The sequence below is a fragment of the Podarcis melisellensis genome (genome assembly GCF_964234715.1).
Source record: "Podarcis melisellensis genome assembly, chromosome: 1".
Classification (NCBI taxonomy): domain Eukaryota; kingdom Metazoa; phylum Chordata; class Lepidosauria; order Squamata; family Lacertidae; genus Podarcis; species Podarcis melisellensis.
In genome coordinates, this window is record NC_138528.1 from 12,065,060 (window position 1) to 12,086,801 (window position 21,742).

At 47.4% G+C, this 21,742-nt stretch overlaps 1 protein-coding gene across 1 annotated transcript in view; it reads right to left on the minus strand.

The window, feature by feature from the left end:
* AKT1 (AKT serine/threonine kinase 1) overlaps positions 1-19,954 on the minus strand; it is a 109,571-nt gene extending 89,617 nt beyond the window's left edge. The window contains exons 1-2 of the mRNA XM_081913014.1: positions 19,495-19,954; positions 381-542 (exon numbers count right to left, since the gene is read on the minus strand). Coding sequence (XP_081769140.1) covers positions 381-426 — 46 coding nt within the window. The 5' untranslated portion in view covers positions 427-542; positions 19,495-19,954. The remainder of the gene's footprint in view (positions 1-380; positions 543-19,494) is intronic.
* Positions 19,955-21,742: the final 1,788 nt, after the last annotated feature.

Sequence of the window (21,742 nt, forward strand, 5' to 3'; positions counted from 1 at the left end):
CGGAAAAGCCACCAAGAGCTGTGCTCCCTTTAAAGAGCCGTGCGGAAAGCCTGCAAGCGCCGCACACATGCTCCACGCAGCTCGTGAAAGGGAGCGCTGATGCATACAGGCTCTGTTCAGCGCTCCCTTTAAAGAATATTTTTTTTCTTGCATTCCCCCCTCTAAAAACTCGGTGCGTCTTATGGTCAGGTGCGTCTTATGGAGCGAAAAATACGGTGTTTTCTTACACTGATGTCTCACTTTCCTATCATCACACACCTCAATTGAAGAACCCAAGGCAGCTTACTTGCAACTTGCATAAGTTATCCCGCATCCAAGCTCTGACCCCGAACTACTCAGCTTCAGCAAAGGTGGAGAAGGGGAGAGGGGACAGCACTTACCTCGTTTGTGGAGCCAGCCCTCTTTCACTATTGCAACTTCATTCATAATGGCAAATTCCCCCTCGACCTAGCGATGGAAGCCAGACAGACGTTTGCCCACAGCGGTGCACAGAAATTGAGTTCTTTCTCCCCGTCTTCCTCTTTCCCCGTTCTCAGCTATTCCTGAAAGATAAGGTGGGGGGTGGGTGAATAATAACACAATGTTGATTAATCCAAACAGGTTATAAAAGATGCAAAGACCATTATAAATACAGAGCCAGGACCAAAGCTCTTTTGGTTAAACAAACACAAACACGCGCGCACACACGATGCAATGGAAAATACACACGAAAACAGAGAAGGAGAACAGCCCCAATGCAAACAGGGGAAGCTGACATAATTGTTTGGGGATTCCTGCGTGTTCAAGCGGTCAGGCAAAATACAGAAGCAGCCTCGATACGAGCACAGACGGTATCAGCCAGAGAGAGGAGAGACCTCTGGAATTAAGACCTTGTACTGGAAAAAGTGCAGATTTCCCTAGGAACGAATTTTAACATTGGCCCAGCATCTAAACTCTGCCAAAGCAAATGAGAAATGGTCAGTAATGCTTGCACAAGGCTAGATCTCTCACTCACCCAACAGGGCCATCAACCATCAACTGCCCTGCTGGAAGGATCCCAGTGTGTTTTAAATCACAGAACCCTAAGAGATGGAAGGGACCCAAGGGTCATCTAGTCCAACCCCCTGCATTGCAGGAATCTCAACTACTGGTGGATGCCAATGAAGTGCCCTTTGGAGACCCATAGATTACAGAGTGGGGCAAATCAGGCAGAAGGGCACTTGCCTAACCTTGCACCCACCAATTCTAGTCTTTCACATAGCAAGGATTTGCAGGGAGAAGCATTCAGATCTGAAGCATCTCCTCTCCCCTCCCCACCCCCGTGGACTAAACCACAGAGCCTAGGAATTGCCAATCAGAAGGGCGGCGGTTCGAATCCCCGCAACAGGGTGAGCTCCCATTGCTCGGTCCCTGCTCCTGCCAACCTAGCAGTTCGAAAGCACGTCAAAGTGCAAGTAGATCAATAGGTACTGCTCCAGCGGGAAGGTAAACGGTGTTTCCATGCACTGCTCTGGTTCGCCAGAAGTGGCTTAGTCATGCTGGTCACATGACCTGGAAACTGTACGCCGGCTCCCTCGGCCAATGAAGTGAGATGAGCGCCACAACCCCAGAGTCGGCCACGACTGGACCTAACTGTCAGGGGTCCCTTTACCTTTTACCCCCCCCCAAAAAAAGAAAACAAAAAGCGCAAGTCTCTTTGGAGAAATGAATGATACTCTGTTGGCAAAAACATTAGGTTAGAATCCGTCTCCCTGATGCGTTTCAGCTGCCAGGTCCCTTTTAGTAATCTATCAGGAAGTAGCCCAGTCCCAATACGACTACGATGCAACTTTTCTTTCTGTACTTGGAAATAGGGAGGTAAAACAATGCCACTGAAGTTTCAGCATCCGTTGTCAGCTTATGATTCTATCCATTAGGTGCTGCAAAGCTGTCAACAGTCACGGAAAAACTGTTTTCAGAAATCGGCTTAAGAAACAAAACAAAACCCAGAACCCTCACCTGCCATTCAAAGCCACACAAAAACCAAGCAATGAGTCACTTGCCACATTAGATAGCATATGTTTAAGCACAGCAGGACTGCTTGGACTCTGTACCAATAGAGCCCAGAAACATGAAGATTAAACTAGCGTATGTTTACTTTCGGCACATTGGCAAGTGCAACACACACACACACCAATGAGATTCCAAAGTCAAATGATTTGTCTTTATCCCCTCTGGGATGGAATTGAGGAACAGATCTGGAGAGGTGAATCGGCACAGATACTGGGAATGGGCTGGGGTGGGAAGGAAGGTGAAGAACACCCAGATTTGTGTACAAATGTGCACTACACAACATTAAAAATACACTAGGAAAGCTGGGACTCTGCAACCTGTTTGAATGTGCAATGATTCCCATATGCTTGCACAAATTTAATATGCTATTATGACTAATTTAATATTTTATCCACTGAGGGTTTTTCTAATTTTTACCTAACCCACTTAGAAATTTGGTTGATAACCACTTAGAAAGATGATAAAGCAGTATGAAGTTTGCGTGTGTGTGTGTGTGTGTGTGTGTGTGTGTGTGTGTGTGTAGGCGCGCGTGCGCGCGCGCGCACACACACACACACACACACAGCATCTCCCTTTGAAGCAGAAGATCCAGGGTCCATCTCCAGGGAGAACCTAGATGGTGGTCTGTCTTAAATTCTGAAGAGCTGCTGCCAGTTGGTGTAGACAATACTAAGCTGGGACGGACCAAAGGTCTGACTCAATGTTAAGGTAGTTTCCTACGTTCCTATAAATAGTTGAAATAAATAATAAAATATATATATATATTTCTACTGTGATTCATGGGGAAGGGCAGGAAGCTCTGGTAGCTCCCAAAACACCACGCCCTGACCACCAGAGTCCCTGCACAGCTGTTTCCCACCCCACTCTTTTTGGTTTCTGAGATTCCACCAGGAACTGTCCCCGTAATTTTAAGTCTACGTACAAAGGCTTAAAGCAGGCAAAGCCACATCCATCTCCTCTGATTTGCGAGAAAATCATTAATATACTGAGGGAGTTGTTCTCTAAAACTGCTTAAGGCTATGTTCTTCTCCCATATATAAAAATGTGTGACATTTTAGTGTATTTTTGGTCTTTGTTGGAAGCCGCCCAGAGTGGCTCTGGAAACCCAGCCAGATGCGCGGGGAACAAATAATATTATATTATTATTATTATTATTATTATTATTATTATTATTATTATTAACATTCACATTCACAGTTGTCCAACACAGAAGTGTTATGGGCACTAAATCCATCCTCGCTAGGATTGTCTTCAACATCTAACAGAGCCTTGTCAGTGGTGGCACCCTTATTCCCATACTGCCAATGGAGATCAGAGGAAAAGTGGAGCTGGTTTGCCCTGGACAGAGATAGGGAACGTGTGGCACTCTGGATACTACAACTTCCCTAAGCCCCAGTGTGCATGGTCAGTGGTCAACTCCCAAAGATGATGGGAGCTGGACTTCAGCAACATCTGGAGGGCCACAACTGACCATCGCTAGCCTACGGCCAGTGATAAATTCAGAAGATTCAAACCCTGAGAGGCTGGATTCAGCCTTGTCAATTTAGGCTGGTATCCAATCAGTTCAATTATACCTTGGCTGAACATTTTCTGAAACAGAAACTTTTCTAGTGGTGCTTTATTTTTCCACTGGCAATTTTCCCATTTTGTAAGTTCATTGGTGACAATGCACGGATGCCACCCACAAAGAAATATTAAGAGAGTTTGGCGGTTTCAAAAATTTTAAGTTTTGTTTAAGCTAAGTAAGATAGACATGCTAAATTAGATCATTGTACGCCACCAGAAAGCTTTCCAATACACACAAAATAGCTGTTTCTGAAGCAAACGGCTCTAATTCACACAGGAAAATTTCCCAACTCAAAATTTCCTAGGAAATCCCCATCACTGCTTAACAACCAGAAAAGTAAAGAATCTTGCGTCTATGCATGCAGCCCCTTCCCCTCCCCTCAAGTGTGCTGCTATTAACCTAGAAAATTTGCAATCAACCAGAGTTTCCCATTGTGTTAGAACTGAGAAACTGTGGTTACCAGATTCAGAAACAAGCAGGATTTTAAACCAAATTTAAACACTGGTTTAAGATGTTCTGGGACTTCCCGACTTTTTGCGGCACTCCAAAAAAGGAAAGGAGGAAATGGGTTGGAGGCAGATGAAGCACAGGACAGATGAAGCACCATGCCAAGGTACGATAATCAGAAACGGCCATAGTCCATAAAAGGTACTGGATTTTGTAGATGGTACAGGACTGGTTGCACTGATTTTCTGCTGCAGGCTATTACAAACTGCTTGTTGTTATTACAGTGGTACCTCTAGTTGCAGACTTAATCCATTTTGGGGTGCCATTTGGACCCCGAAAAGTCCACAACTAGAGCGCCTCTTCTGCGCATGGTGCGATCAAGCACTTCTGTGCGTGCGCAAAGCACTTCTGCGCATGTGCAAAGCGCGCAGATCACTTCCGCGCGCACACAGGCAGCGAACCCGGAAGTAAACACTTCCAGGTTTGCCGCATTCGTAAGTTGAAAGTCCGTAACAAGAGCGGAACGCAACATGAGGTATGACTGTACTGGTGTTTTTAATGATTGGTTCCAATTTGTATGCAACATTTACGATTAAAAGTCAGTACTGTTTAGAACACAGCCAGAACAGAGAAAGAGGATCCTTTCCCCATAGTTACTAAGTCAAGATGACGTTTCAAAACAAAACAAAGCACACATAACAGCACCTTAGCAACTCCCAATTCCTGGCTCTAGCTGTAGCTGTAGCTAATTTTCCTATAAGGAAAGTTGGCACAAGTGAATGCAAATGTATGCAAATTGATTGAGGAAGAAAAACAAAGTCTGTTAGGAAGGCAGAAAATGCGCGCACACCCCTACAGAGAATTCAAACTGTTTCCCACTCTTTCCAAGCTCTTATTCTCAGTATCATTCCCCCACATTTTTTTCATTGCACTGGTTCACCCACATGTGTTCACCGTCTGAAGACCACAACAACAGGTCCCATTTGCAGAAACAAACAGTGACGTCCACCCAAGCTATATCAACCAAATCCACTCAGCTACAAGTGAATTCAAGTGATGCATTCAAACACTACGTCTGGTTGCCACAGGCAGAAAGGAATTCCATGCAGGCCACTTAGCAAGCAAAACTCTCCATTCCGAGCCACTGGGCTACCTGACCAAGATGGATTCAGGCACCCCAAAACCTGTTCTTTCAGAGGGAAACCAACACCATCCAGAACAGGCAACTGGCCAATCTCCCAGGTGCAGGCACCCCAAACCCATAGTGCCTCCCCCTTTCCAAGGTTCAAGCTCAAGTTTATTGGACCTCATCTAGCCCAACACTGTACCCTAGTCTAGCAAAAACCCACAGCAGTCACAGTCTTTCCTGCAAAGCTAGAGCCAGCAACTTGTCTCTCCCTTGCAAGTGGGCCATTCAAGCTACTCAGACCAGGGATGGGGGAACCTGGGGCCTTCCAGATGTTGCTGAACTACAGTCCATGCTGATAGGAAGGTGGAGTCCAGCAATATCAGGAGGGTGGCAGTTTGAAGGAAGCTGTTCCTAGTCCCTTTTAAAAGCCATCAGTGGTCACCATCACATCCCAAAAGCCTGCGGGGTCAGAGCAAAGGCCCGCAAACCAAGTCCAACATCCTGTTCTCACATTGGCCAACCGGACTGAACACACCAGCAGGGTCAGCTCAGACACAAATGGCAGAGGTGTGGGGTACAAAAAGTTCCAGGGCTTTTATTTGGTGGGGGGTGATTCCCCCCCCCACACACAAAAATGTCATGAGCTAATTAGTAACTGTGAACCTACTGCCAATGCAGTATTAGGAAATCATTGCCGTTTCAAAGCTTTTGGCTTTACCAAATATAAGCAAAATAAACACGCTAAAATAGATTTCTTGCAAGGGCAGTAGTCCACCTTTATAGACCCACCTTCAACCAAAACATTGTTATTTTCTCGTGTATAAAACACCCACGTGTATAAGACGACCCCTATTTTTTAGAAGCCAACATTAAGAAAATAATATTTTTGCTGAACTTTTTTGGGGGGAGATATCCCTTGAGTGCTTTTGGTGGGGGGTCGCCACTGCCAATCGCTCACTCACCCCCCTCTGCATTCACTATCCATGTATAAGACAACCTCCAATTTCTGCCTACATTTTAAAAGCAAAAAAACACAGAAAAATATGGTTACTTTGGGGGATCCACTTCTCTCTTCTTTTTTTATCCCGTATTTGTACGTTGGTAGTGCTGCTGTTGCGACCCACCTCAAACCCTAACCCACCAGCCAAAGGCCAATCAAGGACATCAGAAGGATTTCCAATGAAAGTTACTCTGGTATGCGTGGGAATTTTTTCCTCCAGGAAATGTTTCAATTCAACATTTTCTGAGAAGCCCACATCACAGGGTTGGACCGGCACAGCGGTTGAGAGGCGGCGAGATTTGGAAAGCAAGTAGAGATAGAAAGCAGGAATGAGATGATAATAGCCACCTGTTTCGAAGAAGCCAGGGCAAAGAGAAACCATCTCTTGAGTTCCACCCGACCTGTGAGTCCATGTCACAGCTGCAATTCGGAAGTGTCCCTTGAGCCAAGACTGACTCTCCTCCTGGGTTCTCCAAGAACCCTCGCAATGAAGTTACCCAAAAAAATCAAGGACAATATTTACTTTGAGATAACATTGGTTTGTGTCTCCCGCAAAGATTCTGGCTGTTCCCAAGAGAATACAATGTGGTTTGCAAAGCAAGGAGGCAGGAAGGGTAAGCGGTCTAGCTAGGCTACAGAGCAGGCGTACGCAAACTCAGCCCTCCAGATGTTTTGGGACTACAACTCCCATCATCCCTAGCTAACAGGACCAGTGGTCAGGGATGATGGGAATTGTAGTCTCAAAACATCTGGAGGGCCGAGTTTGCCTATGCCTGCTACAGAGGAAACCTTGGCCCCACATCCCACCCATGGGGCTTGATGAACAAGTGGGTATTCCAGAGAGTCAAATAATAACCAAATGCCTGAACCAACTGGTGCCCAAACAAAAAAAATTCCTTCCAGTAGCACCTTAAAGACCAACTAAGTCAGTTCTTGGTATGAGCTTTCGTGTGCATGCACACTTCTTCTCTTGGTGAGGTTGATGGACTTCCATTTCATGCGGCTCAATGTGGTGCCTTCCATAGTTCCAGTTACAGATAGGTAGCCGTGTTGGTCTGCCGTCAGTTACAGTTACAGATAGGTAGCCGTGGTCAGTTACAGATAGGTAGCCGTGCTGGAAGAAGTGTGCATGCACACGAAAGCTCATACCAAGAACTGACTTAGTTGGTCTTTAAGGTGCTACTGGAAGGAATTTTTTTTGTTTTGACTATGGCAGACCAACACGGCTACCTATCCGTAACTGGAACTGGTGCCCAATTATAGGAAGGTGCCCAATTATAGGAAGCAGACTTTCTGATGGGCTTTAGTTGTAATTCTGAAAAGGTGACCTCGTTAAGGGCAGGGCTGGGCAGAAGAGACATTGAATGTTAGTTCAAAGGCCGAGTCGTTACAAGTTTCAAGACTAGCTTCATACAGCGTTCAGTGGCAAAATCGTCCACGAAAGGCCTTGGGCCATTCGGAAGTTACAGCCTGAGACGTCCTCTGTGCAGAAAAAAAAAGGAAGGCATTTCACAGGAATTGAAGATTCAGCCCTAGTCCAATAACTGGCAGAAGGTGACTGCCTTGTTGTTACAGCCCAGTTAGTCAATGCTAAACAAGGACATCTACCTGCATTAGGTTGTAGCAGAGCTTTCAAGAATTAATTAGGCTGCACTCGCAGGATCCATCATTGCAGGGAAATCCCCCTATACAACAGGTAGTATGGAAGGGCTACAGTGGTACCTCGGGTTACATACGCTTCAGGTTACATACGCTTCAGGTTACAGACTCTGCTAACCCAGAAATCGTGCTCCAGGTTAAGAACTTTGCTTCAGGATGAGAACAGAAATCGTGCTCCGGCGGCGCGGCAGCCGCAGGAGGCCCCATTAGCTAAAGTGGTCTAATGTTTCAGGTTAAGTACGGACCTCCGGAACGAATTAAGTACTTAACCTGAGGTACCACTGTATTTGGCAAGAGCTTCCCAATGGGATAAAGCGAAAGTAAGCTCCCAGTCTGCAGATTCCCATTTGCACCAGGCTTTTTGGTGGCAAATGGTTAACTAGAATCTTACTTCATTGACTTCTATGGGATAGATTCTATGGATACCGAGTTCTGTGGCCACTGTCGAGTTTTACGCTACCGCAGGATTCACGCAGCCTAACCCAACCTTAAGGCTGCATGCAGTCGTGTACACACAAGTTTAACTGGGTGCAGCAGGTCTCAGTTCAGAGTACCGCTGCTAATCTGTTTGCATCAGAAATCACGGTTCTAGGCTAGAAAGAGAAAGCACATTTCTAAGAACCCCTGCTCCCAATAAAATAGTTTACGAGGGTCAAAGCAGTTCACAGTTGAGAAGGAACAGCTTCAGAGCAACAATGCTGCGGAATCAAAGCAGCGTGCCAGCCAAGAGCCATTCCTTATCCTGAAAAGACCGCATAAAAGGACAGTATGTTAATGCGCTGCTATGCAAAATCGAAGCCTGGCCTTGCAGCGCACGATGCGTTTCCCACACTGCTTGAGAAAAAAGTTCTCACCCCTACAGTCATTTATGTAGAAAGAAAGGCGAGCGCCTTTGCCGGACGAATGGAGGGGCAAATTATAAAAATAAAATGAACAAATCAAACCGGGCTGGAGAGTGACCTCACTTGGGAGCAGTTCCTAGAGTTACAGTGAATAGGGGTCACCCGAGGTGGCTGTGGCCTGCTTGTCTAGCCACTGACCACGTGACTGAGCTGTGCCAAAGATATAGAAGTAAATCAAAATCAAAACGCGCAGATATAAAACTCCTCCTAGTTTACTCAGCACCAAAAAAATGCAACCACTGTCTCCCCTAGTCTCGCAGCTCAATAAAGAACAGTCAAGAAACTAAGCGGTGCTTATGCCTCACTGCAGTTTATACTGTGCTAATTTATTCATGCGCTGACCAAAGCATTCAAGCTGCGAATACACCAGAGTGTTATTTTGAAGAGACAATCCAGACTGCAGAATCTCAGTCTAACCATTTCAATGCAGAGAGAGAGAGAGAGAGAGAGAGGGAGAGAGAGAGAGAAAGAGAAAGTTTGCTTTACCATCACCAATCTGTCTATTCAAGCAAGGGTGCAGCTGGCTGCACTCCAAAAGGTAGGAGTTTTTGTTTTTAAACCTCTTTTTTGGGGGGGTTCTCTCCAATATGAGGCCCCCAGGACTCTTCCCTTGGTTACTCCACCCACTGCTCCCTCTGACCCCATATCCATCTCCTGTGCTGAGCTACAGTCCTTCTCCATTTGATAGCTGCTAAAAAATACCTGTGGGTTGCTATAGCTCTGTCCTCCAATGGCTTGACTTCACCCATGAAGGCGCACTCCTCAACTGTCTCCCGAGACAAACAGACGCCAGTCCTACCTGGAGATGCCGGGATTTGAACCCAGAACCTTCTGCATGCAGAAAGGTCATATCGCTTATTTACCAAGTTGATCCCTGCACCCTGCGGGCGAGGGCTTCCTACAGGTACAATCTTGTTCCGCACAATCTAGGAATCAGAGGGCTTTTCTAGTGTTGCAGCACCTGCCCCTTTGGAACACCCTCCCATTCTAAATATTAGGCAGGTGCCATCTCTTGTTGTCTTTTCAGTGCCTCCCAGGACGTTTCCGAGCACAATTCAAAGTGTTGGTGCTGACCTTTAAAACCCTAAACGGCCTCGGTCCTGTATACCTGAAGGAGCGTCTCCACCCCCATCGTTCAGCCCGGACACTGAGGTCCAGCGCCGAGGGCCTTCTGGCGGTTGCCTCGCTACAAGAAGTGAGGTTACAGGGCCTTGTTGGTAGTGGTGCCTGCCCTGTGGAACGCCATCCCAGCAGATGGCAAAGCAATAAACAACTATTTTACTTCTAAAAGACAATTGAAGGCAGCCCGGTTTAGGGAAGTTTTTAATGTCTGACGCTGTATTGTTTTTAATATTCAGTTGGAAGCCGCCCAGAGTGGCTGGGAAAACCCAGTCAGATGGGCGGGGTATAAATAATAAATTATTATTATTATTATTATTATTACTACTACTACTACTACTACTTGAAGACCTTTCTCCCAACAAACCTTTTAAGCTGAGATTTCTTTCCCAATCTGCATCTGTAGGTGGAATTGTTCTTACGCAGTGGTCGGCAACCTAAGGCCCATGGGCCACAAGCGGCCCATGGGGCTCGTTTAACCAGCCCCCGAGCCGCCCCCGAACTGAGCTACCCACTTGCCGAGTCCCCGTGCGCTGCACTAAACCAGCACAGCGCGGGGACTTGCTTCCGTGGCACCAGAAATCGTGTCTGCACAGACACAGATGCCAGAAATTGCGATCTGGCCCACAAAGGGCTCTCCGCTGGAGTGAACTGGCGCAGGCGAGATAAACCTTGCTGACGGTTTTGTTCCATTTTGTCACCTCTTGTTTTTGACACCCTGGTCTCCTTTGGGACAAAGCGCAGGATACAAATTTAATAAACAAACACACACACACAACGCATTTTGAAAGGGTATGCGGAGCCCTCGCTATGTACATGCCAGGAATATTTATATACTGTATTGCATGAATGCAAGAGTGAGTGCAACCAGGGGATGAGTTGGAAGGAGACTTGACTCTCACTGCTCAGCTTAGCAAATAATTAATAATAATAATACTCCACCCATCTGACTAGGTTACCACAGCCACCCTAGGCTTCCAGGGTAGAACATTATGAAAGGAAAGGAAGCCCTTTCCTCTCCCCTCCTCAGCACTGTGGAATTTGGTTCCACGGCTGAGTAGGTATTAATCAACAGGCGCAGTAGCTCCTGTTCATGCATCATATATGAGCCTCAAGGGGCCTGCTTTCGAGAAAAAAACCATGCTTAATTGAAACCACCGGATTGTTCCTAGGCTCATTCCAGCTATCAAAATCCCATCAATTAAAACGTGGCAATTAATGTAATTTCCTAGCTGCCTAGCCACCACTGCCAAAATAAAGCCCACAGCCACCGCTCTTTACACCTATGCCACTCTTGCTTCTGGTCTGGCAATGGATGAGGCCAGCTCCTGCTTACCCTATGGCCAGGTTTGGCTTTGGGGCAACCAGTTGCTGATCAAGGACGGTAACCCAGCTCCCTCTTCTCATCAGCACAAGGGTTCCCGCCTGCACAACAGAACATCCTCCCTCTTCTCTCCCCATGCTTGCCCTGCACCCTCTCAAAATCTGTTCCAGAGAATTTGGAGAACCCCCACCCCCAAGGACAGATGGGGGGGGGGTGTTTCACTGTGCAAGCAGAAAACCACATGCTGACAGCACAAGAAAGTCAGCGCTACACTGGATTCCACCCTTTGTGATCTGGGAAGACTTCAATAATTGAATTTGGGGAGGGGGGGACCTTAATGAAGCCTGTTCCCTGAACTTCACTACTGTTTTTTTTTGTTTTCTTTAATTCGTTTTCACATATTACATTACAATACCGATGTACCAAAGCCAACACCATTTCCTCCCCATCCCCCATACATTTAATATGCCTAGATTAAAATGTGAAGTACTGGACGGAAGAAAAATTAGTAAGGAAAGAGAATAAGAATATATAGATGATTTGAGAAGATTGTAGAATGCAAAGATTATTGTATAATGTGGAGGGATTCAAGTGAGGGCAGAGGGAAGGAGAAAAGAATAATATGATGGACTGAACTTCACTACTGTTGACTTTATTTCCCAAATTGTGCAGACTTCTAAGAACGGCGGCTATACGACAGTTCATGAAGGTAGAGGGAGAGTGGATCCTGCGGTCACCTGTAATCTCAGCACTGGAAGACGTCGAATGCTTTCAAGGAGAAATCAAGCTCCCCACATAGAACAAGAAGGAAGTTTGCATGTGGATGTGACACGAGTTCGGAATAGAAGACTCAAATATGCATCGAAAGCTCCTGTTCGTCTCCTCTCCCTGCAGCCCCATGTGCACTCTCAGGGCTGAGGGATCCTCCAGAGCAGATCTGGGGGAGGGGAGGGGCGCAGAGCAAGGAGAGGATTTCCCATGGCACAAGCAAAGCTCTGCTGATCTGGACGCAACCCTATGAAATGGAGCTGTTTCCGAAAACCAGAGATACTTCGCAGGGTTAGGAGCTGCCTGTATTGTGCAAGCCTGCCAGGCCAGCAAAATCCAGGCGCCTTTGCATATTTTTTGCTGCTGCTGCTGCTGAAGAGCCAATTCACAAGACCTGGTTTAAATACCACCTTAGACCAAACAAAGAAAGTCTCATCCATATGGGGTACCACACTTGCCAGCATGATCAATCAGACGGGGAAGTGCTTCAGAGGTAGAGCGTTTGCTTTGCTTGCAAAAGGTCCGGGGTTGTGCAATCCACACCATTTCCAGGTAAGGCTGAAACCCTGGAGAGCGTCCGCCATTCAGTGCAGACAGTTCTGAGGCAGATGGACCAAGGGCCTGACTCTGCATTCAAGGCAGCTTCCTGTGTTCTTCCTAACATGTTTTAATGTTAACAAACTCGGGGATGGGAAGCCAAGGACGATGCTACGTGCACAGGCTTCTACACCCTGGCTGAAACAACCAGGGCACTTATTTATTTGTATTTATTCAGCAATATTTATAAACTGGTTAATTAAAGAGCTCGCAAAAAAGCGGGTGTAATAGGATGGAGAATGCAAGCTAAAATCCACAAAGCGACTAAAAACCAAACCATCATCAATGATACACAGATACAAAATCAATACACCTCTAAAAATGAATCCAGGTAATTCCAATAAATGGTGACTAAGCGGCCCAAGAAGAGAAAGGCCACAGGGCTGGGAGTGTCGAAAGCCTGGAAAGCCACTGCCAAACAGTGCAGACACTACAACTAGATGGACCTAATGGTTTGACTCAGTGTAAGTCAGATTCCTATCAGTGTTAGAAATTCCCCAGGCTCCAGGTGTGTCTTGCAACTGGCACAGGTCCAATTGCAACCATGTGGAGATATCTGGATGCCAGGTTGATGACTGACATCTCCACCTGGCCGGCCCCTCCAGCTTTCTTAAGCAGATAAGCAGAAGAGCTAATTTATTGCATTTATATCCCACCTTTTTCTCCCAAGGAGTCCATGGTTTAGCTGCCTCCCCACAACGACCCTGTGTGGTAGGTCAAGAGACTACGATTGGCCCAAGGTTACCCAGTGAACGTCATGACCCTGATCTCCCAAGGTCTTAGTCCGACACTCTAACCACTACACCACATGGGTTTCCTAGAACACTTCTGCTATGGGGCAGCTATAGCAATTAAGTAAATAAATAGGGGGAAAGCAAAATGTCCCTTAGAGAAGGATCTGAAGTATTTTCTGTGAAGCTCGAATTTGTTTTATTCTGGATTGCTTTAGTTGATGTTTTAATGCGTTGCAAACCGCTTTGAGATTTGTTCTTTAAAATATAAATAAGTACAGAAATGATATGCATAATAACAAATTTCACTGGAAAATAAAAAAAGGCGCCTAGGCAATCTGTTGCGACGACTACAATCTAGGTTTAAGGCACCACTGGCGATTAGTTTGTATATCCAAGTTTCTAAAACTGCCTAGTAAAATATGATGATTAGTAAGAATGTAGGAAGATTCTGGACTTGCCTTCAGGATTTATTCTGAATGCTTCTGCTGGTAAGGAAAAATCTCCCCGCATATAGAAAAGTAGCACATCAGGAAGGAAGTCTGAGCACCGGTCTCTGCCCTATATGCTAAATTACCACAAACAGGGGTCTTTTTTATACGGAATGTGTTTGTATTTACAGACAGGATGGCCCTCTATGCCTGTTGTTCGACAGAACAGCCTCCACTGTATAAACAGCCTTTCTGCTGCCTGCATAGGTTGAGTCTTGCAGAACAAGCCTTCACACGGCCCCAGATAGCCAAGAATGAAGACCATACAGACCAACAATGAACAATAAAGACAGCAACAGACAAGTCAAAAGAGCAGAGATGGTGCAAGGGTCAAGCCAGAACGGCCTAGGAATAAGAAGAGGGACTTGGATGCGAAAAACTGTTCTGACAATAATAAAAGGGAGAATGGGTCCCAGACACTGGAGGCAAAATAGGCAGCGCATAAGAATATTCCGTTGACTTTGCTGGTGCTATCTTGTGCTGTAGGGATTCCCCCTGCATCCACAGCATGCGCACGCAAAGCACTGAGCATAGCAAGTGCTGCTCTAGCACATCACAAATCACGGCACCATGCCAGCACTGCAGTGGCCCAGTGGAGGTGTCGCAGATACACACCAGGGCAGATTTTCAGAAAACCGCTGTTGTAGGTCTGCTCTCTCAAAAACACACACATTTGAGCGGTGGAAGGTAAGCCTAAAGGAGCTTCCAGGAAGTTGTGTTGAGTAGGACCACTGGCCTGCCTAGCTCAATACTGTCTGCACGGACTGGCAGCAGCTCTCCTGGGTTTCAGGTGCAAGGATCCTTTCCCAGCCCCCTACCTGGAATCGCGGGGAACTGAGACTGGGATCTTGTGCATGCACAGAAGGTACAGAGAGACTCACATCTGGTCTCCAGGCTAGGGCTGGAAGATTTTTTCAGCCTGAGGGCCACATTCTGCTTCTGGGCAAGCTTTTGGGGGCCACATGCCAGTGCTGGGCTGGTCCAAGGGCAAAGGTGGCTGGAGTAAAAAGTGAATTTTACAAATGTCCATTTTCTGCACATACCTCTCTCCACCCTCCACGCAGGCAAGCAAAGAGGCACTGTGAGAATTTAAGGGCACATTCCAGCCAGACCAAAAACACACAGAATGCAAAGCAGAGTCCAGTGAGGGTGTGTGGCTTAGGGACAAGAAAGGAGATTCGGGCTACACATCAGGAAGACCTTTCTGGTGGTAAGAGCTGTTCCAACAGTGGAACGTTCTCCCTAGGGAAGTGGTGGACTCTCCTTCCTTGGAAGTTTTGAAGCAGAGGTTAGGTGGCCCTCTGTCCTGGAGGCTTTAGCTGAGATTCCTGACTACATAACCCTTGGAGTCCCTTCCAACTCTATGACTTTCTTAAAGTTCCAAGGGCCAGGTAGAAAAGGCTTGGAGGGCTATATTTGGTGGCCAGGCCTGAAGCTCCCCATGCTTGCTCTGAGTTGTGGGGGGGCTTCGTTTTTTTGAAAAAGACAAGTGATGCTGGAATAGCAAAGAGGTGTTTTTGCTCAATTTTCCAGCTGGAAGGAGGGGAGAATAACTTTCCTAAACTCTGCAAAACTTCTTGTATAGATGAGTTGCAGTAATACAAACATAGGAATTCCACTACACATAGTGAGGTCATTCGGAGCCCAATAACTGCTACTCCCACCGGCTGCAGCTCTTAAGACAGTGATGGCCAAACTTGGCCCTCCAGCTGTTTGGGGACTACAATTCCCATCATCGCTGTCCACTGGTCCTGTTAGTTAGGGATGATGGGAGTTGTAGTCCCAAAATAGCTGAAGGGCCAAGTTTGGCCATTACTGTTTTAAGAGGTCCCAGGCAAAAGTCTTGATCTATGCTAGCAAGTAATCTTTTAACTGAAGGTGCAAGCGATTTAACTTGGCATCTTCTACAGAGCGAACATGTCCTTTACCACCAAGTTGTGGTGCCTTTCCTAAGAAGTATACAATGTACAACTGAGCACTTCCTATGTACTGTATCTCTGTGCTGTTTGTGGGCATCGGGACTTCCCTAAATCTCCTCCATGTGTTGGGGAAGACTCGTTGCTCACCTAATGCGAAATCCCCACACGGTCTTCCTTGACCATTCTCCTTCACCGAGGTGGGTAGGCTAGCCTATGTGTATATGGGGCTTTTGAGTCACACGGGTGGCATGCAGAACTATTTAATTAAAATCATATGCTTTTTATTTACTCGGGCAGGATGAAAGACAAATCTTTTTAATCCCAAAATTACTCCTAGAGAAAGTAATTAGTCCTAGTAAAACCATACTCTCCCTAGCCTGAGAACGTAGAGGGCTGGGTTCTCACTTTTAATTTTTTGAACTCATGTTAAGTATGAAACTTTTAAACAACAAGGCAGGTTGCAAACGGCACATTACATTGCCGGTTCTCTCCAGCACTTTTTGTAGCTTCCGCACATATGGCTGTGAAGTTTGGGGATCTTAAAGCTTCCCGTTCACAAGCGACGGTACCATGCTTCTATTTTACCACTTAAAACTCTGGTTTTTCCTCGCACACCAGCTGAATATGTATGCTATAAAATAAACCAACACTTAAAGAGATTTAGCTGCCTCAACCTGGGTAAGTGAGGTGGCTCACTCAGGTCAGCGTGGAGGTTTTTTTGCACATTCCCAAATAAATAAAGGGAGAAAACTTAATCATGTCAGGTAAACCATCTGCATGTGAGACAGCAATGTGGTACAATGGATAACGCACTGGACTTGGACTATGGGAAAACTCAGGATCAAGCCCCTGCTTGGATATGAAGCTCACTTTGGGACCTTGAGCCAATTCCACTGTTTCTTCCTGCCCAAAATCACATCTAGATAGATCAGACAGACTTGGCCTCCTTAGAGTTAATATGCCTTTGCCCCCACCTTACACCTAACTCCTTATACAGTGGTATAATTCATTCCGGAGGTCCGTTCTTAACCTGAAACTGTTCTTAACCTGAAGCACCACTTTAGGTAATGGGGCCTCCCGCTGCCGCCACGCCGCCGGAGCCCGGTTTCTGTTCCCATCCTGAAGCAAAGTTCTTAACCCGAGGTACTAGTTCTGGGTTAGCGGAGTCTGTAACCTGAAGCGTATGTAATCTGAAGCGTATGTAACCCAAGGTACCACTGTATTGCCGCTGCAGAAATTCACCTACTCCAAAAGCAGTAATTCCTGGCACAAAGGTTTTTATACATTCAAAGGCCCGAGATAATTAAATCAAACTATTGTGGGTTTGAAGATGCAAGTTAAACAGCTACATTATACTGGCAACACAGCCTATTGAGCACATTTACCTGTAAACAAATGCAATGGCGATAATCAACCTGGCCAGGCATTTAAAAAAAAAGAAAAAAAGAAGGGAAAAGATCCTGACTTTTAAATACTACATGATTACACTAACACGCAGAATGCAATAAGGGATCCATCCTTTTGTTTTCTCATGCCAGAGAAAAGACAAAGGGGGGGACTACCTTAAAGTATTAACAATGCTACCCTAGACAAAACGACCTAAAAGTGTTAACAATGCTACCCTACCCTCACTGGGAAGCGGGTCCCATCGAGTTCTGAAGGGCTTACTCTCCTAAGTAAGTGGGTACAGAATTGCCACTTACAAAAAATCTAGACACAGTCATAGTCTGTTCACACAGCAAGGTTTTTCTCCAGATAAGTAGAGGCCTGTCTCTGGCCTTTCTTTGGAGTATGCATTCGCATGGGAAAATGTAACTTTATTACTTATTTTTTTCATTCGGCCATTCCTCCAAGAAACTTGGGGCAGAACTGACAGCCCATCACACCACCGCCACCCGCATAAGGCAGGCAAGATCAGGCCAGTGGCCCACAAACCACAAGCAGAACCTGAACACAACAACGCTCTCCCTTTCCTGCAGTTTCCAGCAACTGAGGCATTGATCTCTGTCTAATTCTCCTTAAAAAGCCATGTAGGTCAGTGGGCATCCCTGCCTCTTTGGGGAGCAATTTCCGATTTATCCTCATTAACAACCCTGCGAAGTAGGTTAGCTTGAGAGAGGCACCCAGCATTGCTGTCCCATGCCAAGTGAGAATTTGAACCCGTGTCTCTCTGCTGCTACTTCAACACCACTCTATCCCACAACACTTCAGGTTCTCTCATGTCCAACAGGCAGCTCCATGGAAATGGAGCAGTATTCCCTGCTACGACTGTTGCGCTTCAGCCACATTCACGAGGGACCGCCAAGTCTGCGCATTACGTTTGTCCACACAAAGTAGTACGTAGAAGCTGTCAGGACTGCCTGAGTGGACAGAAGAACACAAGACTATGAACAAGCTCTAGAAACAAAACCACAGATCTTACAGAATTACACCCAAGTGGATTGTGTGAAACTCACTTGGGCCTATTAGTACCTCAGGTATAACGTGCCCAGGGCAGATATTATGAAGCTTTTAGATATTGCAGAAGGATAGTAAACAAAACTTATATAGCATCCGCTGCAAGCAATCCAGCTTAAGCGAGAGAGAGAGAGAACCCCCACAAAACTCCATTTAGAACAAGTTAGCCAAAAATCTAAAGACCTTCATACTTTTTTGTTCTGTTTTAAGAGAGAAAACTAGCTATTTTCATTACCTCCAAAAGCTAATTAGGAGGCTACAGTGGTCCAAAGACCTGGGGGTCCACAACTGAATTGTGCACCTGACAAGAAGCCACAGCCAACGTGGGGGCGCGGGTGGGGTTCTTCTGTCAGTCGTTCCCCCCCCCCAAGTGATTCGCCTTTTGACTCATTCGCTTGTTACTTTTTTTTAGGTGTACAGTAAAAATAAAGTAATGTGTGAATCAGCCCTGCATGTCTCACATAAAAGATTCGGTTGGCGAATGAGAAGGTGGGGGTGGCAAAGGCCTGGTTTTTATGGCACTGGGTTTGTGAGGATACGGAGGGGGGTGTTATAAGAAATATAAAATAACCCAACGCCTGGAAAGCGTATACATTGCTGGTGGGTAGGGCAGGAGACCCAGTTATCTCAGAAGTGGAAGAAGGAGGGACCTGAAACCTCCTTCCTCCTCCAACAGCTGTGGGCAAGCAATGGAGAAGCCAGAGGTAAACAAACACCGCATAGAGGAAAGAAGGGGGAGCGGGTTAGAGAGAGTAAAGCAAATGGAGGGTGCAAACCCAGGACCCACCACAAGACCCCTCACCCACCTGACACCCCACAACGCAGCGGCCCCAAAAGGAAAAAAGAGGGTTGGGAAAGGTGCAAGTTTTTTCCACAGGGGGAGAAGCCCCCCCCAGCGCGCACCCCACCCCAAAGGCACGCACAAAGAGCCCATTCCCCTCCTTCCTCTCTTCTCCCACCCCTCTCGCTTTTGGGGAGCAGGCGTTTCCAAAGCCCAGGCGCATCTGCAGGCAGGAGCAAAGGGAGCCGCCGCCGCCACTGCAATGCACAAAAAAAGGATATTTCAAGATATTATTTAGAGAAAACACACACACACACATCTCATCTAAGGCCTGCAAAGGAGGGTCACTTTTGCAGCGGGAGGTTTGCAAGCAAACAAGCCGCCTCGGAGGAAGGGCGAGAGCGCCGCGCCGCTCCGAACAGGCGCTCCAGACAATGCACCAAAAAAAAGGGGGCGCCCCCCCAAAAAAAACCCCACACGCGCGCGCGCGCACCCAAGCCAAAGGGGGCTGAGCAAGGCCCCGCGGCTGCTCCCTCCCCATCCGAGGCCCGGGGACGCCGGCGGCCACTTACATGCCTGGGAGGGTGCAAGCGGAGCGGCTGGCCGGAGCCGAGGCCTAGGCGGGTTGCTGTTGCTGCTGCTTGCTGCCGGGCGCCGCCGCCGCCGCCTCCTTGCTGGTCTCGCAGGGAATCAGCCCATTGAGCTCCCGCCTGCGAGGGCTATGAATGGGGAGGCGGCCGGCGGCTCCTGGTCTCTCCTGCGGGGCTTCCTCGGAGCAGTGCGGCTGCCCGGGCGTCGCGAGCTCGACGCGTTGCCCTTGCGGCCGCCGCTGCTGCTGCTGCTGCTTTTTGCTGCTGCTCCCAGTTCCTCCAGCCTCCCTTCCTTTCCCCTCTTTGAGTCACTCGCGCGCGCACTCACACGCTCACGCGCACAAACACACACACGCCGGCTCTCGCCCGCGGGGTCCTACTGCCCGGCATGCTCCACTCCCAGTTTCCATGCAATGTTGTTGTTGTTTTTTCCCTCCAGGACGCTGGAAAGACACCCGCGCGTTGCATGCATGCTCTTCCTCGGGCAATTCAGCGCACGCGACACAACAGCGCGCGCACCCGCTCAGCGCACTCTCAACCCACCCACCCCCAACATGCACAGGCGGCACACGCATGCACTTAGCACACTGCCGCATCCAGCACACGCTGAACGCTTCACACGTGCCTCCAAACTCAGACGCTTGCTCAGCAAAACCAGCTCTCGAAACGTGCACTCTCTCGCACGCAACACGCCCAAAGCACACGCGTGCACCTATTCAGCACACTGACACATTCAGCACGCACGCATGCGCTTACTCAGCATTCTCATGCACTCAAAACAGGCGCAGCCTTTTGTTTTGACATACATAGGCTTTACTCAGCAGCTTCACACACAGCACACTCAAGACATACAAATGCGCTTGCTCTGAGCTCTCACATACACAGAGCACTCGATACACTCGCATGCATTTACTCAGAGCATACACACACAATCCTCCTTCACTCAAAAGCGAATTGTGCTTCTCTCCCCATCTCTGGCCAGAGGGGAGAAGAGTCTGGACTTCATCTTAAGAGACGCCCAGGACTTGGTTAGAGATGTAAAGTGTTGCTGGCCTCACTGGGGACACTGAGCACAGCCGTAAATTGTAATTCAACATACATGTTAAATGGGCTGCGGCTAAGAAAGACCCCCGCACAGTCATACTGGACTTGAAAAAAGGAAAGTTCCCCAAAATGAGCAGGGCTGGTGAAAAGGAAGCTGAAAGATGGGAAAGTCAAAGGCAGCAGGATGAGGGAACTGGACCAGGTTTGACAGATGGGAGGGGCTGCCCGCCTGTCAATCATTTCATGTCAACAATGATGTCAGCAGACCTTTCTCACCCAGCAGTGTGAAATCTGGTGATGATCAGTATTTGCATAACCCAGTGCACGCGAAACACCATTAGGCCCAGCTAAGTCTTTACCACAAGGAGGGCACCACTACCAAGAAGACCCTCTGCCTGGTTCCCTGTAATTTTGCTTCTCACAGTGAGGGAACTAGCAGAAGACCCTCAGAGCTGGACCTCAGTGTCTGGGCTGAACGATGGAGGTAGAGCTGCTCCTCCAGGTATACTGGGCCGAGGCCATTTAGGGCTTTAAAGGTCAGCACCAACACTTTGAATTGTGCTCGGAAACGTACTGGGAGCCAATGTAGGTCTTTCAAGACCAGTGTTATATGGTCCCGGCAGCCACTCCCAGTCACCAGTCTAGCTGCCACATTCTGGATTAGTTGTAGTTCCCAAGTCACCTTCAAAGGTAGCCCCACATAGAGCGCATTGCAGTAGTCCAAGCGGGAGATAACTAGGGCATGCACCACTCTGGCAAGACAGTCTGAGGGCAGGTAGGGTCTCAGCCTGCGTACCAGATGGAGCTGGTAAACAGCTGCCCTGGACATAGAATTGACCTGCATCTCCATGGACAGCTGTAAGTCAAATACTGTATGATTCCCAGGCTGTGCACCTGGTCTAGGTGGGCACAGTTTGACTTGACTGAAACAGCCTTTTGGCCTAATTAGGCCCACCAGCCAGAGCTTCCCCTTACTGATCAAAAGGGTCAAATCTTTCTAAAATGCTTGGGGAAGCTGTTCAAAATTACACTAACAGAAGCCCAGTGATTATGTATAGTACTACAGGCCAGGGAAGTTACTGCCAAGAGGATGCTGGCGTGGTTAACAAGTAGAGTCAAGGAAGTTTATCGCAGAACGGTTTTCTTTAGAAAACAGAAGTCTTGCCCATACAAGGACAACGAAAAG